The sequence below is a fragment of the Asterias rubens genome, chromosome 3 (assembly GCF_902459465.1).
Source record: "Asterias rubens chromosome 3, eAstRub1.3, whole genome shotgun sequence".
Taxonomy (NCBI): domain Eukaryota; kingdom Metazoa; phylum Echinodermata; class Asteroidea; order Forcipulatida; family Asteriidae; genus Asterias; species Asterias rubens.
The window spans coordinates 14,571,364-14,586,786 of NC_047064.1; the positions used below are offsets into that span (position 1 = coordinate 14,571,364).

The 15,423-nt window shown below is 40.0% G+C and overlaps 1 protein-coding gene across 2 annotated transcripts; it reads right to left on the minus strand.

Moving 5' to 3' along the window:
* Positions 1 to 171: 171 nt before the first annotated feature.
* LOC117288209 (centrosomal protein POC5-like) lies at positions 172 to 15,078 on the minus strand. Of its 2 annotated transcripts, none has more exons than XM_033768973.1 (12): positions 15,023 to 15,078; positions 13,068 to 13,181; positions 10,964 to 11,105; positions 9,437 to 9,607; positions 8,248 to 8,447; positions 7,754 to 7,824; positions 6,694 to 6,892; positions 4,718 to 4,897; positions 4,252 to 4,399; positions 3,282 to 3,505; positions 1,503 to 1,664; positions 172 to 799 (listed from the first exon to the last, which is right to left on the minus strand). In XM_033768973.1, the coding sequence occupies exons 2-12, from the start codon at positions 13,146 to 13,148 to the stop codon at positions 575 to 577; spliced, it is 1,803 nt and encodes a 600-aa protein (XP_033624864.1). In that variant the 5' UTR covers positions 13,149 to 13,181; positions 15,023 to 15,078; the 3' UTR covers positions 172 to 574. The 2 variants fall into 2 exon arrangements, with proteins under 2 accessions (XP_033624864.1, XP_033624865.1); XM_033768974.1 differs by lacking the exon at positions 15,023 to 15,078 and adding an exon at positions 14,382 to 14,707.
* Between the last annotated feature and the right edge of the window lie 345 nt (positions 15,079 to 15,423).

Sequence of the window (15,423 nt, forward strand, 5' to 3'; positions counted from 1 at the left end):
CGAGAAAGAAGTAATTTTTCACGAATTTGATTGCGAGACCACAATTTAGAATTTGAGGTCTCGAAATCAAGCATCTGAAAGCAAAGAACTTAGTGTGACAAGGGTGTGTTTTCGTTCATTATTATCTCGCAACTCCGACGACCGATTGAGCTCAAATTTTCACAGGTTTGTTATTTTATGTATATGATAAGATACACCAAGTGAGAAGACTGGTCTTTGACAATTACCAATTGTGTCCAGTGTGTTTTAATGTTCGTACCTTCAGGCCAACAAAAATGTAATAACAAATCTGCAAAAAACAAAAACAGGACAAATATATGCATAAAGTTCACAATTCATTGTTATACTAAAAAACAGGGCTTATAACACAGTCCTTTTTGATTTAAGAAAAAAACATGAGACAATTCTGTAAAAAAAAAAAAGAAGTACAAAATAAGAATAAAAGCAACACTTTAAAAAGGTTTATAATTATTTTTCTATGTTCAACTTTTCTGTGTTGAATTTCTGTTGTCATGTACAATGAGCCTGCCGGTATACTGGGAACCCAACAAAGATGGCTGCGTTTATTTTTGGTCTAGTGGACCACTTTTACTGTGTGGATGTTGGGAGTTGACGTCAGTGCCACACGCCCACTCTGCCCTGCGATCTTCCTCTGGGCCACGCCCGATGGTTGCTGCCTAGGAACATGCTGGTAGGATTGGGCGTGGCCTTGGAGTGTCTGACGGGCGGAGTCCCTACTCATAGATGCCACGCCTGTTGTTACAGGGTATTGGGAAGCCATCGCATGGCCAATGGTTTGCTAAGGGAAGAACAGAGTATTTTCAGTTTAAGCAGGTTTAACTATTAAAAAAAAGAACTTTCAAACTTTACTTCTACAACCAAAAATAGTTGGGGGCTCACTCTGTATCAACATAGTACAAGCAACAATCATGATCACACACAAAAGAAAGCACACATTCTCAAATGTGCATCGTTGTAGAGCATGATTTTGTTCTTTCCTTTGTCTCTGCACTTAACAGTTTCCCATAGACTTTGTACACAAATTTCTTTGTGGAGCACTTCAGTCCCTAGAATTCCCCTATGGAGTCCTTTTCTCCCCCCCCCCCTTTTGTCCTTGGTCCAACAAGTACTTTATCACACACACACATACCAAATTCTAGAAGACGTCAAGCTATACAGCAATGTAATGTGTAGCTTGCTAACAAAATTATCAAAAACATATACCTCACCCCCCCCCCCCAAAAGAAAAAGAAGGGACAAACAAAATATCAATATATTTCCCTCTACTTTGGAAAGCAACGCAAAAGTAGTCGGGGTGTATGTATACGCCTCTCTTAATATTTATGCATGCATCATAATTCTTACCCGAAATGAGGCTATGGGCACAGGTCCCCCATCACTTGCAGTGGCTGCACCCATCGCCTTCGTTTTGAGTTAGTATTGTGATAAATAATATGTGCATAAATAATAAGAGATGCGTATTAGTATCAATCCATACAGACCTGTGTAACAGGGTGATGTCTCTCGACCATGACTGAACTCATAGGGGGAGCTAAGCTTGCTCCACTCGACTGCCCTGACCTCGCAGTATCTGGCCTCGTAGAGACTCGAGCTGTGATGGTTTTTGTCGTCTTGTAGCTGTGAGCTGCTCTAGAAGCTGACGACTAAAATAGAAAGAAAGAAAATCATTTCGGACAAGACATCTTCAAAGGGAAGTTATACGTTTGGGTTATCACTCTTATAATTTAATGGCAATAAAAACTTACTTGGTTAAAAGTACAGTTGTTTTTGATAGTGTGAAGCATTTTGAGAGTCATTTCACTTTGAAGTAATGCGGTTATGGATAAGGGAATCAATGTGTGGTGAAGAGGTTTTCAACTAGTGGTTTAATCCCAACGAGGCCTGGTTCTTGATAATTTTACCAAGACAAAGTCGAGGTAAATTATCAAGAACCAGGCCTCGGCGGGTTTAAACCACTAGTTGAAAACCGATTCAACACACTTTGATTCCAATTCATAAACACCTTTTCGGTCAAAAACACATCACTTTTTGGTCAAAAGTAAAATAAATGCAAAAGTTTTAGCTGTTAAATGATTTCTCTCAACATAACACCCCTCCAGCTATGAAATGGTAAAGCCCTCCACGCTCTCGGGTAAACAACTCCTTATAAGGGAATGCATCGCGCGTATCCCGTGATGTGGCACAACTGATTCAGCCGTTGCTCTCGACTAATAGGAATGAAGAAACTGTCTTATAAGAACAGGTGCAAGGTCGCGTGTCACGCCCACGAATTAACACTTTTTACCAGACATAAACAAAGGTTTATCGTACCCACGTGATGCGCTCTCTACCAATAGGAATAGCGAAACTGTCTGAGGTATTTATGAATAAATATTTAAGTTTGTTGTCTCCCCAAATTTGAATCTGAGAAGCAATACGGACAGTAACGTCTCTAAGATTGTGTATTCCAATTACAAATTAATCATCCTGCATTGACATAATCACTCTGGATTTTTGGTGATATGTAAAAAAAAAAGCGACCGCATTTTGTAAAAGAAATATTCACAATTCACATGTTAGTTTGAAGAATGTATAATCTATATTTATATAAGGTCTATATTTATATAGGATTAAAAAACAACAAAAGGTAAAAAAAAAAAAAAAAGGTATACTTTGCCTTTAAGCCTAATGACCCATTTCACCTGACCTCATCAGCAGAAAAATCTTGAATGCGCCATACTGGTGGGCAATTTCACTGTGCATTTTTATATTAACTCTATCCTGCGCGTTATGCAGTGAAAGTGTGCATTTTAGGCGACGCGACGTTAATACACGTAAACCTAACTGCCCACCAACATAGTGAGCGTGGCATTGGTCGCCTCGTGTGATACGCGTGCAAGGGGTCAATAGACCTTTTCGCAAATACGGATTACTCAAACGCTAACTGTTGGATGAGGTACATGCTGGTCTAATCGCTAGCCAGACCAGCATGCACCTCATTCCACGCCTAATACGCACATACAGAGTATTTGTTCATGTACAATTATCCCAAACACAAATAAAGAGGCGGGAAAACTGCCAACATGGGCTACGATAAATAGCTCAAATCTTTTATCAATTTGTCTTTGTTCAATGACTTCTTCAAGTAGTTTTCTTGTGCCCTGGCAATACTAAAAATAAAAGATAAATCTTGAAAAGAGGATGATGTTAAATTGTCTTAAAATATATAAACACAGAGGCTCAAAGTACAAATTATTGATGTAAATCAGTGACGTACTCACCCCACTTTTGCCGATTGCTCCTGAACTACTCTGGGTGACTGTGCCTTGGGTGGTTGCACCCTGGCTCGTAACGGTACGTGACTGGGGCTCTGTGTTGATGATTCCAGCCACTGGGTGAGAGGTGTGGGGTGCCACCGGGTGGGGGTTGTGGGGTGCTCCTGTCGAAGTTGGCAATTGGTGTCGGTGGGCATCATCAGATTTAGGTCGACTGTTCCCACCGTTATCTTAAAGTTTACAGACAAAGAAACATTCTCAGAGAAAAGTTTGAATGAAGTGACGGCCATGTGTCGTGGTCGAGCGGATAAAAGCACCCAACTCAAGCTCTGGTGTTTCTGTTCAGCAGAGTGTGGGTTCGAATCCCGGTCGTGACACTTGTGTTCCTGAGCAAGACACTTTACTTTAATTGCTTCTCTCCACCCAGGGTACCTGTGAGGGCAGACATATCCCTTGAAATTGTATTAATTTCATGTTACTTTGTGAACTTTGAACTCGGTCCGCCATTTTGTAGAACCACCTATTCTTGACTCCCCAAAATGGTGGACCATGTTTGAGCTGCTGCATGGAATTGGACCCTGGTGAGATGCAAATATTGTCATTACATGTACATGTACATCTATGTTTTTATTGAAACCAGGGCCTAATTATAGAGCTGCTTAAGCAGAAAATTATGCTAAACAATTTTACGCTAAGCAGTCACAAGTTGTACAAGTGACATGGCATTTTGGTTGGTAACCCTGTGCTGGTAGGCAAAATTATGTAGAGTTAAGATACATTTTGAGCTTAAGCAACTCTATGAAACTGGGCCCTGGTTACCAGTCATGACTGTACAAGTGACATGGTGTTTTAGTTGGTAACCCTGTTCTGGTTAGCAAAGTTATTCTTTTTCTTGTTGAGCAGCTCTATGATATTCAGGATATTGGGCCCCAGATAATAGTCATATATGAATATTCATTAGGGGGCTCTGTCTCACCTTCATTCTCATGGAACATTGTCATGGCTTCCAGATTGAGGGCGCACACACCTCGCATGAACGCTTTCTTCATTGTTTCCTCGTACATGTCTCTCTCAGCGTGGAGCCGCGTCACCTCAGTACGCGATGACTCCAGTGCTTCGTTCAACTATTCACAAATGCAACCAACAATTAAAAAAATATGAGATAAAACAAATTCTGAAGCATTTTTCAGTTTGATGCTCTCGCTCCTCAAGATTGATTCAACTCGTTCAAAGAAAGGCCAGACCCAATTCATTACCAGAATTCAACAAATGGGACACATTATAGACACTGTCGTGCCAAAGCTATCTGTGCTAGCAAGACCGAACATGTTTAACAATTTGTTTTTTTTAAAGGAAGATTTTGGACGTTTTGATGGTGTGACCCAGCCTTTAGGTACATCAAGATTAAAAAAAATGGTTTCCAGGTGAAGCTATGTACTCACCGAAGCGAGTCGTGTCTCGTAGTCATTGGTGAGTGACATACAAACTTCTTGGGCTTTGGATTGGCACGCCTTCTCAACACGTTGTTTCCATTTAGCTTCGATCAGACTGTGCCAAGCACCCCATACTTTAGTCATCTGGCGTCGTTCACGCTGCCTGACAGCTAGCTTGCTAGTGAAAGTCTGGCGGTGTCGAGACATAAGAAATGATACAAATCAAACATTATCCTCTTTGATGACAATCTTGTGTTTGGGAGGAAGTCAAGTTAATACAGTATTTTTAATCAAGTTACAAAACACAAAGGAGTTGGGGGGGAAAAGGTCAATTCATGTACACATACAAGTTTTGTCTGCAATTCCATTAAACAGGCCTGTATGCTTCGCTTTTGAAAGGGCAAGGGCACCCTATGAACAAAATGTAAATTTCTACTGTATCATTTCAAGGGCACCAAGACAATGACCGGAGGGGGGGGCATGGAGGCAATGTCCTTTGTTGCCTTCGAGAAGTATCGGGCCTGATTAAATAGTTTCTGCTGTACAATCACTGTAATAGTTTGTCTACACTGCAGGAATGTAGAGCTTATTTGAGCATGCAAAATACTCCATTATGGCGTGTGATGGCTTAGAGGCTAAGAGCACAGGATACAAACTTGTGTATCTCTGATCAGCAGAGTGTGGGTTCGAATCCCCGGCCTGACGCTTGTGTCCTTAAAGGCAGTGGACACTATTGGTGATTACTCAAAATAATTATTAGCATACAACCTTTTTTGGTGACAAGTAATGGGGAGAGGTTGATGGTGTAAAACATTGTGAGAAACGGCTCCGTCTAAAGTGCCATAGTCTTCGAGAAAGAAGTAATTTTCCACGAATTTGATTTTGAGACCTCAGATTTAGAACTTGAGGTCTCGAAATCAATCATCTAAACGCACACAACCTCGTGTGACAAGGGTTGTTTTTTCTTTCATTATTATCTCGCAAGTACGATGACCGATTGAGCTCAAATTTTCACAGGTTTGTCATTTTATGCAAATATGTTTAGATTTGTCCTTTGTTGCCTTCGAGAAGTATCGGGCCTGATTAAATAGTTTCTGCTGTACAATCACTGTAATAGTTTGTCTACACTGCAGGAATGTAGAGCTTATTTGAGCATGCAAAATACTCCATTATGGCGTGTGATGGCTTAGAGGCTAAGAGCACAGGATACAAACTTGTGTATCTCTGATCAGCAGAGTGTGGGTTCGAATCCCCGGCCTGACGCTTGTGTCCTTAAAGGCAGTGGACACTATTGGTGATTACTCAAAATAATTATTAGCATACAACCTTTTTTGGTGACAAGTAATGGGGAGAGGTTGATGGTATAAAACATTGTGAGAAACGGCTCCGTCTAAAGTGCCATAGTCTTCGAGAAAGAAGTAATTTTCCACGAATTTGATTTTGAGACCTCAGATTTAGAACTTGAGGTCTCGAAATCAATCATCTAAACGCACACAACCTCGTGTGACAAGGGTTGTTTTTTCTTTCATTATTATCTCGCAAGTACGATGACCGATTGAGCTCAAATTTTCACAGGTTTGTCATTTTATGCAAATATGTTTAGATACACCAACTGTGAAGGCTAGTCTTTGACAATTACCAATAGTGTCCACTGCCTTTAAGCAAGACACCTAGCCATGATGCTTCGTCCTTCGGATGGGACGTAAAGCCGTTGGTCCCAGGTGTTGTGTAACGCACGTAAAAGAACCCAGTGCACTTATCGAAAAGAGAAGGGGAGTTTGCCCCTGTGTTCCTGGTTTGATCTGCGGGATGTTGCGCAAACCATAACATGGTGCTATGTTAAAGGAGTAGGTCTCATAATTCAAACGTAGTCCCACTCTTAACCTTGCAGGAAAGTATACTGTATATTAAAGCACCTTGAGTTCACCGAGTGACAAAAATGCGCGCTATATAAGAAGTCAATATTATTATTATTATTGACTGACCTCTCTGCGATCCTCACTGTGTCTCAGTTTCCAAGCCTGAAACGTTCTCAGCATTTCAAATCGTTCTTTTTGTCTCTGCAGCGCCCTCGTTAGATTGGACACTACGCCGTCCTTGCGCTCGATGGACACCTCATACGTGTGTAGAAGCTCCTTCAGATTCCCAATCTCATTCTGGAGGTGGTCGATATCTCGACCGTGTCTGTGCATTCAATGTAAATAATAAATAATAGAAACAAAGTCTTTGTTAAGATATTTTCATCATGTTGGAATACACCGAAAGAGGATACTGGTCTCTGACAAAATTACGAAAAGTGTATCCTGCATTTTGTGAAGGTAAGTAATAGTATCCTTTTGTGTATTTTTTTTTATTAGTTCATAAGTTTATGATCATAAAACGTACTTGGTATTAAGAGCACCAAAGATGCAAAACACTGTTACAAATGTTCCCTTTGAGTAATTTTTTTTTTTTTTTTAAAGAGGTGATTTTTTTTACAAAAAACTTGAGTCCAAGAAAGGCTTTTGCACACTCAAGTGTATGAAAAAAACCTCTGGAGTGCCTTAGTAGCTCAGGGCTATTACTTCCCAGGGAGCTGAGAAAAGTAATGAAATGTTCTTTGCTCAATGACCAGGGCACTAATGTAATAATAATAATAATAATAATAATAATAATAATAACAAATTCTTATATAGCGCATTTCACAATAACTGTATCAATGCATTTTACATCAGTACCCTGGTCATTGGGCCAATAACATCTCTTTCATCTTTCTCAGCTCCCTGTTGGGTATACAGCATCGAGCGCCATGGCAGCTCAAAAGCCTTTTTCATAAACATTATCAACCTCTACCCTTGCAGGTACCCATTTTTATACCCCTAGTTGAAGAGAAGCAATTACAGTAAAGCATCTTGCTCAATAACACAAGTTTCATGAAAAGGATTCGAACCCACACTCCAGTGACTTAACCACCAGAACTTGAATTCGATGCTCTTAACCGTTGATATGTTTAGTGAAATGCGCTATTTAAGAATTTGTTATTATTATTAAAAATTGTTCGTGTACCTGTCCTTGATGACTCGTATCTCTTGTCGATGTCGCTCAATCAATAATATCTTTGACTGGCTCAGCTCAGCCTAAGGAAACAAGTCAAACAAACACGTATTTTAATGCCAATAATAACTCCAAGTAATCGCAACATGACTTTGCTTTAGAGGGAAATATTTAACTTAAAAAATAGGTCTAGTGTGAATGTTATACTCAGTAATAATTTTCACCAAAATTGGACAAAGTTTGTTATCCTTAAAGGCACTGGACACTGTTGGTTATTACTCAAAATAGCATAAAACCGTACTTGGTAACGAGTAATGAAGAGCTGTTGGTAGTATAAAACGACGTGAAAAACGGCTCCCTCTAAAGTAACCTAGTTTTCGAGAAAAGTAATTCTCAACGAATTTGATTTTGAGACCTCAGAATTAGATTTTGAGGAAACACAAACACTTATGTATATACATGTACTTATGTTAACGCACTCCATGTGAGGTGCTCTCTCTACCTACCAGAACATTGCGCTTCAAGTCCAGACTCCAATTATCAAGGTTTGCCTCCATCCTGGCCAAGTCCTGGTCAACAGAGGGCGACATTCCACTGCCTCTTGACAGGTCCGACTCTGATAATGTGGACGCATCAGAGTCTGGTGTCTCTGGTGTTGCTGTGGCAACCAGACCGCTCATGTAGGACCGTACTGGGGTCATTTGATCTTCATAAAACAAAACGAAAGATCATTTTCTCTACTCGGTTGCGCGATGGTCAGCGATGGAAATCTTGATGCGAGATCCTAAAAAAACACAGTTTGTAGTCATCGCTGAGGCCTAAAAACTGTGTCTTTTTATGATTGCGCCTCAAGATTTTTATAGCCTGACCATCATGCGAGTGACTGTATAACTCGGCCTTTAGGAGACTGACGAATGTCACTGACTTCACACCGTGAATCACACCAAAACCCCTGAACCCCTATAATATAGGCCACGTCTCTCATATTCTTCAGTTTCCTGACAATGACAAGGGCAAGCTAGTCAAAACATTGAGACCAATTTAAAACTCACTCCGCGGTTGTGAAGTTAATGAGAAGTCTAAATCTACCCAGCGGTAGTAGATATATAAAGCAAGACAAGTTCTCTAAACAACAAATTCTACCTGGCAAGTAGATACACACATGGGATTACCACAAACCAATTATTATTATATCTTTAATTAATACCAACATGGAAAGTGCAGCATACCATGGATGATTTAGGATTACTAAAACGGAGAGAGGCATCTTTGGGTGCGTTCGATTAGCTTCTCTGGGTCTACCCCGCGGTGCTCACTCGGGTGAGCCCCCTGACAAGAGCTAAACAAACGATCACTCACCGCTCTCGTATTGATGTCATAGACCTTTTCACAAATACCATTGCGCAAGCGCAAACTGTCAATGAGGTGCATGCTGGTCTAGCTAGTACCCAAATTTGATAGTTAGCTAGACCAGCATGCACCTCATTCCACGTCTATTGTGCGATAAGGTCTATGCACCTGGGGCCAGCCCCTAGTGACCCACTCCACAAGCAGGGGAGGCTGACCCGTGTGTGCCCCTGGAATGACGTCAAAGCTATTTGAACGCACCGGGGGCAGACCGGAGTCGACCCAGGGAAGCTAAACGAACGCACCCATAGACTAACAGTTGAGGATTGCCTTGAGGTCATAGATTACCTGGAATACGCCTCCTTGGTTCCCTCTCCCCTGTAGTCTGTGACATCCCATTGTCTGAGATATCCTCATCAGTGGTGGAACCCTGTACGGCCTGAATGCTCTCTTTGCCTCTAAGAGCCTCAGCACTAGAGCTTGCCTCTGTTGTTGTTGTTGTTGTTGTTGCCTCTGAACCTGGTGATATTCATTCATTCATTCATTCATTCATTGAACATTTATTCGCATATCACAAAAAGATGAAAATACAGAAGTGCAGGCAGGAAATAGACAATAATATTGAGTAAACTAACAAAAGAGGCATCAAAAATGGCCACAAACAGTAACTTGAAGAGGAAGTGGTATGGGGACACATTCCGAAAGCAGAGCTTGAGAAGGAATAGACCTTATGCATTGACGTCATCCCGCCGCCATCTTTGAGGTCAAACGGTGACGAAACAATCGAAACGCACATAGATTGACCAATGAACAACCTCCTTTATACCTCAAGGCGAGGGTGCCGTACTGAAATGACGTCATGTGCATAAGGTCTATGCCTTTCAGGACAGAAAACAGAAAAAACGGATAAATACCAATATGAGCACAAAATAAATAAATGATTGTATAGAGCAGGGCATGCTATTAAAAAGAGAGGAAACAAACCAAGGAGGAAATCATTTAAAGTGAGAACAAACTGCTACAAACACCCTTGCTTAGCAATAATGAGCAGGATACCCGTCAGAAATTGTACTTGTGACGTGGTATTTTGGCTGGTAACCTTTTTCTGGTGAGCATAATTTTGTGCTCAGCAGCTCTATGAAATGAGGCGTATGGTTCAAATTTGTAAGAAAAATTCACAAGACGCAGGGCCTGCAGCTCAGATTTTTTACTGGAGCAGAATTTTGTTTTTACAAAAAAATGACAAGCATCAAAAGGAAACAGTTTTAACATTTGAATTGAACTGTTTTTTTTTCTTTTTTTCTTTTTTAATAAAAAACTCAGAGAATAGTTTTTTTTTCCCCTGTGGGGGTATATTAACCTTGAAACTCAGAAATTTACTACGCTCAAACTCAACATTTAAACACCAAACATCAAATTAAGGTACTTAAGTGTCACACTCAGGGAACCAATGCACTACTGGCATGCCTGGCTTTCAATCTGATGACATAGTCATAAGGTACTAGAAGATTGTTATGATAATATAATAATATCAAAGTCTTATATTGACCCCTTGCACGCGCGTCACATGCGGCGACTGATGCCACGCTCACCATGTTGGTGGTCAATAGGCTTACGTGTAAATGTGCGTCACCTAAAAATGCGCACTTCACTGAATAACACACGTTGACATTGACCACCAAAATGGCGCATCCAAGAGTATTCTGATGATGACGTCAGGTGAAATGGGTCAATAGCGCAAGTATCTACCAAACTAGGTACTCAAGGCGCCGAGTATATACCTTAAACAGAAAGATTAGTTGTTGAAGTTCGTGACCCAATTACTATGTAGCACCTTATAAGATTACTCAAGTAACAATTGACAAAAAAACAAACCAGTGGAATCTTCGAAGATGAGTTCGTCTTGTCGTTGCCGCCCAGAAAAAGCATGAGCTGCTTGAGCAAGAGACTGAGGTAAGTTGGCCGGATCGTAGTGAGGGGTGACTACAGCGTACTTCAATAACTCCTGGTATTCATCCTAAAGAAAGAAGAAGATAATACAAGATACAAGTGTGACAAATTTGTCTTCTTCTTCATTTTATGGTTTTGTTCAGCTCATTCTGACAACACAAGAGCACATCTGTTATTTGACAACTAGCATGAAACATGACATTTGTCATAGTGTTAATATCAAGTATCAATGCTATGGAGCATCTTCAGCCAAAAATGCATAGATCCAGGAGGGGGCGACAACCCATAATAACTATAATAATAGTGCACTATTATTAGCCACTATAGTGGCTTCTTATAAAGCGCTCAGGTCCGTCACGCAGTGACGCTCATGGCGCTTCAACATTATTAACCCTGGTCACTGGGCCTTAAATCATTCCTTAAACCATCTCAGCTCACTGGGGAGTATACAGCCTGTGCAGCTAAATGTGTAAAAATATGTAGCGCATCAAAGCTAATCCATCACAAGAACCAACTCTGCCCTCACAGGTACCCATTTACCCCTGGGTGGAGAGAAGATTATTCTGAAGTGGACACAAGTGACACAAGTGACGCAAGTGCTCAGGGACACAAGTGTCACGACTGGGATTCGAACCCACACTCTACTGAACAGAGTCACCACTGCTTCAACAGAGTCACCACTGCTTGAATTCGGTGCTCTTATCCACTCGGCCACGACACCCCATACCACAATCTTCCTCAACTGCCTTCAAGAATGATATTTTTTTCTTCCAAAGTACCATTACATTATGGAATGACCTGCCCTATTGCATTACTTTGTAACTCTACGATGCACAAGACTTTCAGACCCCCTAGTGAAGATCCCAAGAGGTTTTTTCCAGAAGGTACCAAAAATACAAAAAGTAGTTAAAAACAATGTATTTTAACCAAATTCCAGCGTACATGTACATACAAAAGTACACTGTACATACATGTTGTACTTGAATTGTAGTGACGGTGCCGATGGACCGGTAGGGGTGTCAGCACGGCTCTGCTGGAAACCTGCACGCCGGGGAAAGCATCCCCTAGTTTTCGTTCTTCTTGATTTGTGAATAGTTGGTTAGTGATTTACTTATTAAAAGCTCTAGTCAGATGCTGAGTAAATAGCCTACACAAAGAGTCCACGCATGGGTATCATTTCAAACTGTGTGTTTTGTTAGAACCTGTCTCACTCTACAATACCATCAAAAGAAGAAGTAACAAACACCAGTCTTCTCACTTGGTATGGTAGGCTATATCCCAACATATGCATAAAATAACGAGCCTGTGAAAATTTGGGCTGAACTGGTTGTTTAAGTTGCAAGAAAATGATGAAAAAACACCCTTGTTGTACAAATTAGTGTGCTTTCAGATAGGAATTAAAGGGTTTTCGCCAGAAGTTTTTAATTATTTTAGTGAGAAATTACTTCTTTCTCAAATACTAAGTTACTTTAGAGGGAGTCATTTCTCACAATCTTTCATACTATCAACAGCTCTCCATTGCTTGTTACCAAGTAAGTTTTTATGCTAATATGTTTTTTGAGTAACTAGTTACAAAACGTGTACAGTGCCTTTAAAGGCAGTGGACATTATTGGTAATTACTCAAAATAATTATTGCCATAAAACCTTTCTTGGTGACGAGTAATGGGGAGAGGTTGACGGTATAAAACATTGTGAGAAACGGCTCCCTCTGAAGTGCCATAGTTTTCGAGAAAGAGGTAATTTTCCACGAATATTATTTTGAGACCTCAGATTTAGAACTTGAGGTCTCGAAATCAACCATCTAAACGCACAAAACTTTGCGTGACAAGGGTTACTTTTCTTTCATTATTATCTTGCAACTTTGATGACCGATTGAGCCGAATTTTCACAGGTTTGTCATTTTATGCAAATATGTTTAGATACACCAACTGTGAAGGCTAGTCTTTGACAACTACCAAACGTGTACAGTGCTTTTAACAGCCCTGAACTTACAGGGTGTTCTTTGTTCCACCCGAATGACTGAATTACCTGTAATGTGGTTGAGACAGAGCTTCCTGGCGAGTCAGAGGGTAAGATTGGGATGCTGCTATCATCTTCAGTTGAAGACATGATGCTCACTTGTTACTTTGTATGATTGATAAGCTAAAAAAAAAATTCAATTGAATTACATTATCAAATGTAATTATCAAATGTTATTATAAAATGTGCAAAACAATGTAGATCAGGAAAATTTGAAATGAAACAATTTCTGGGTTAGTAATATGAGATTGGGAAGAGTAAAGTCTGCCCGAGCCACTATGGTCCATCACCAAGGTACGTAGGTGGGTGCTTATATATACCTGATTTAATTTGCATTAACTTTTCTATTCCTCTTCTGTCTGGAGAGGATGTAAATAAATGGTACGTGCAATGCATTGGACTCGCACAGTTGCCGATCAAGATTTCTGTAATCAGCTGCTTGCGCTCTCCCTGATTCTGTCAGGTTGGGTGCAATTCCACCTGGCTGGACTGGGTTAGGTAAACATACCATCGACTACAGTATTACTATTAGTGTTGTTTAACAGTGGACAATGCACAGATGTGGTAAGTTTGTATGTATCTTAAAACTTTCCTTTAAACTTTTCTTAAAATTAAGTTCTTTAGTATTTTATTTCATAAATAATCTTAGCGAATAAAAAAGTGGTTGCAGGAGCAGAGACTGAAAAATAAATTTCCCTCCGCAAAACATTCAACAATCAACAATATTTATAATGAATGCTGTCAATCAAAGTCAAAATCAAACTAAGTTACATTTGATTTACACAAAAAACTAGACCCAGTAACTAGGGCGCTGTACTACTTTTTTCGAATTTTTGACATTCTCTGTCGTACTCGCCGATAATGTCAAAATTCAAAAAAGAGTACAGCACCCCAGTTACTGGGTCTAACAAACATGAAAAAAGAATAACAACTAAACAACTGAACTTATTTATAGGCTAATTATAGGCCTACTTCCTTCTCTTGTCTTACTCTTGGTAAAAAAAAACAAGCAACATTATATTTATAAATAAAACTTAAGGTTGGAATAAGCCAGGTGGCTTAATCACAGAATAAAAATAAAACACCCTAATCTATATCTAGGCCGTAAAGTTAACACCTAAATAATTTAAAACACAACCATCATGGCAACACTCTGACTCTCAACAACCATCAGACTGTACAAAGAACTGGTTAGACCACACCTACACAATGTAGATTACTGTGTACAGGCGTGGAGGCCTCATCTTCAAAGGGACATTGACCTAATCTCTAATAGAAAGAGTTCAAAAGAGAGCATTGCGAATGATTGGAGGTCTATCTCACCTAGACTATGTTGACAGACTCAGGGAAGTGAAATTGACCACCCTGGAGTGCAGGAGGCTGCGAGGAGATCTTATCGAGACCTTTAAGATACTCAGGGGCCTTGAGGGCTTGAACCCTGAACACTTCTTTGATTTGTCAACCATGCAGCACAGGACAGGGGTCACCATCTTAAACTGTACAAATCAAGATCCAACCTTTTAATCTCAGGAAGTTCTGGTTTAGCCAGAGAGTGGTCAACTACTGGAACATTCTCCCTCGAAAGGCAATTGAAGCTTCAAGTGTGAACATTTTCAAGGGACATGTGCATAAATTCCTAAAGAACGTCGGGGGGCTCTACATAAGCTTATCTAAGCGGTCTGCCCCAGTAACCAGAACCACCGTCTCCTCCCCAGTTGTGTGATGGCGTCGGTGGATTCAAGTAAGTTCAAGTAAGTTCGCCAAACATCATCATGTACAACTGACAAAGTCAAGTGCAGTCAACTAAATGAAAGTAATGTCCGGAAATTAGGCAACAAGGAAAACAAACAATATTAACAAAACCCTCATTTTCTTACACATCTGTATTACTTTGCGCTGGTTTATATGTTTTAAGATAAACGGATACAATGGAATAAAAAGTTTTAAAAATGTATCAAACTTACCGTTCTTCGATTTGGTGTTTCTGACGTGATCACATTGACAACAACTAAAGAAAAATTAAATGCCCGCTATTCTTTAAACGAAAGCGTTCATTGGTTTATATATTTTATAAGCTTGTTTTCAATTGGTCAATTGTGTAGACGTTTTTCCAGTCGTCTAGGTCGGATTCGGAACATTTGAACATTGATTCTAAACTAACCCTTTTTTGCGAATGGTTCTTTTTTTTTAAAGAATTGAAAGAAAACAGATTCTCCGGTATTTAAAAACTGATATAATTGTTTGTTTTAATGGGAATGGTGGAACAAGTGAAACGAAAACTTAGAATTACGATGGGAAAGTCTACTAACGACTGTTTTATCCTACAAATTACCCTTTGCGCATTCAACCATACACACAACAGTCG

Excerpts from the sequence above, each read along its gene's own strand:
- LOC117288209 (XM_033768973.1), bottom strand. The coding sequence starts at position 13,148 with ATGTCTTCAACTGAAGATGATAGCAGCATCCCAATCTTACCCTCTGAC. Across the intron at positions 6,893-7,753 it reads ATACGAGTCATCAAGGACAG|ACACGGTCGAGATATCGACC; the intron begins GTACACGAACAA and ends TTGAATGCACAG. Across the intron at positions 3,506-4,251 it reads AATGTTCCATGAGAATGAAG|ATAACGGTGGGAACAGTCGA; the intron begins GTGAGACAGAGC and ends GTAAACTTTAAG.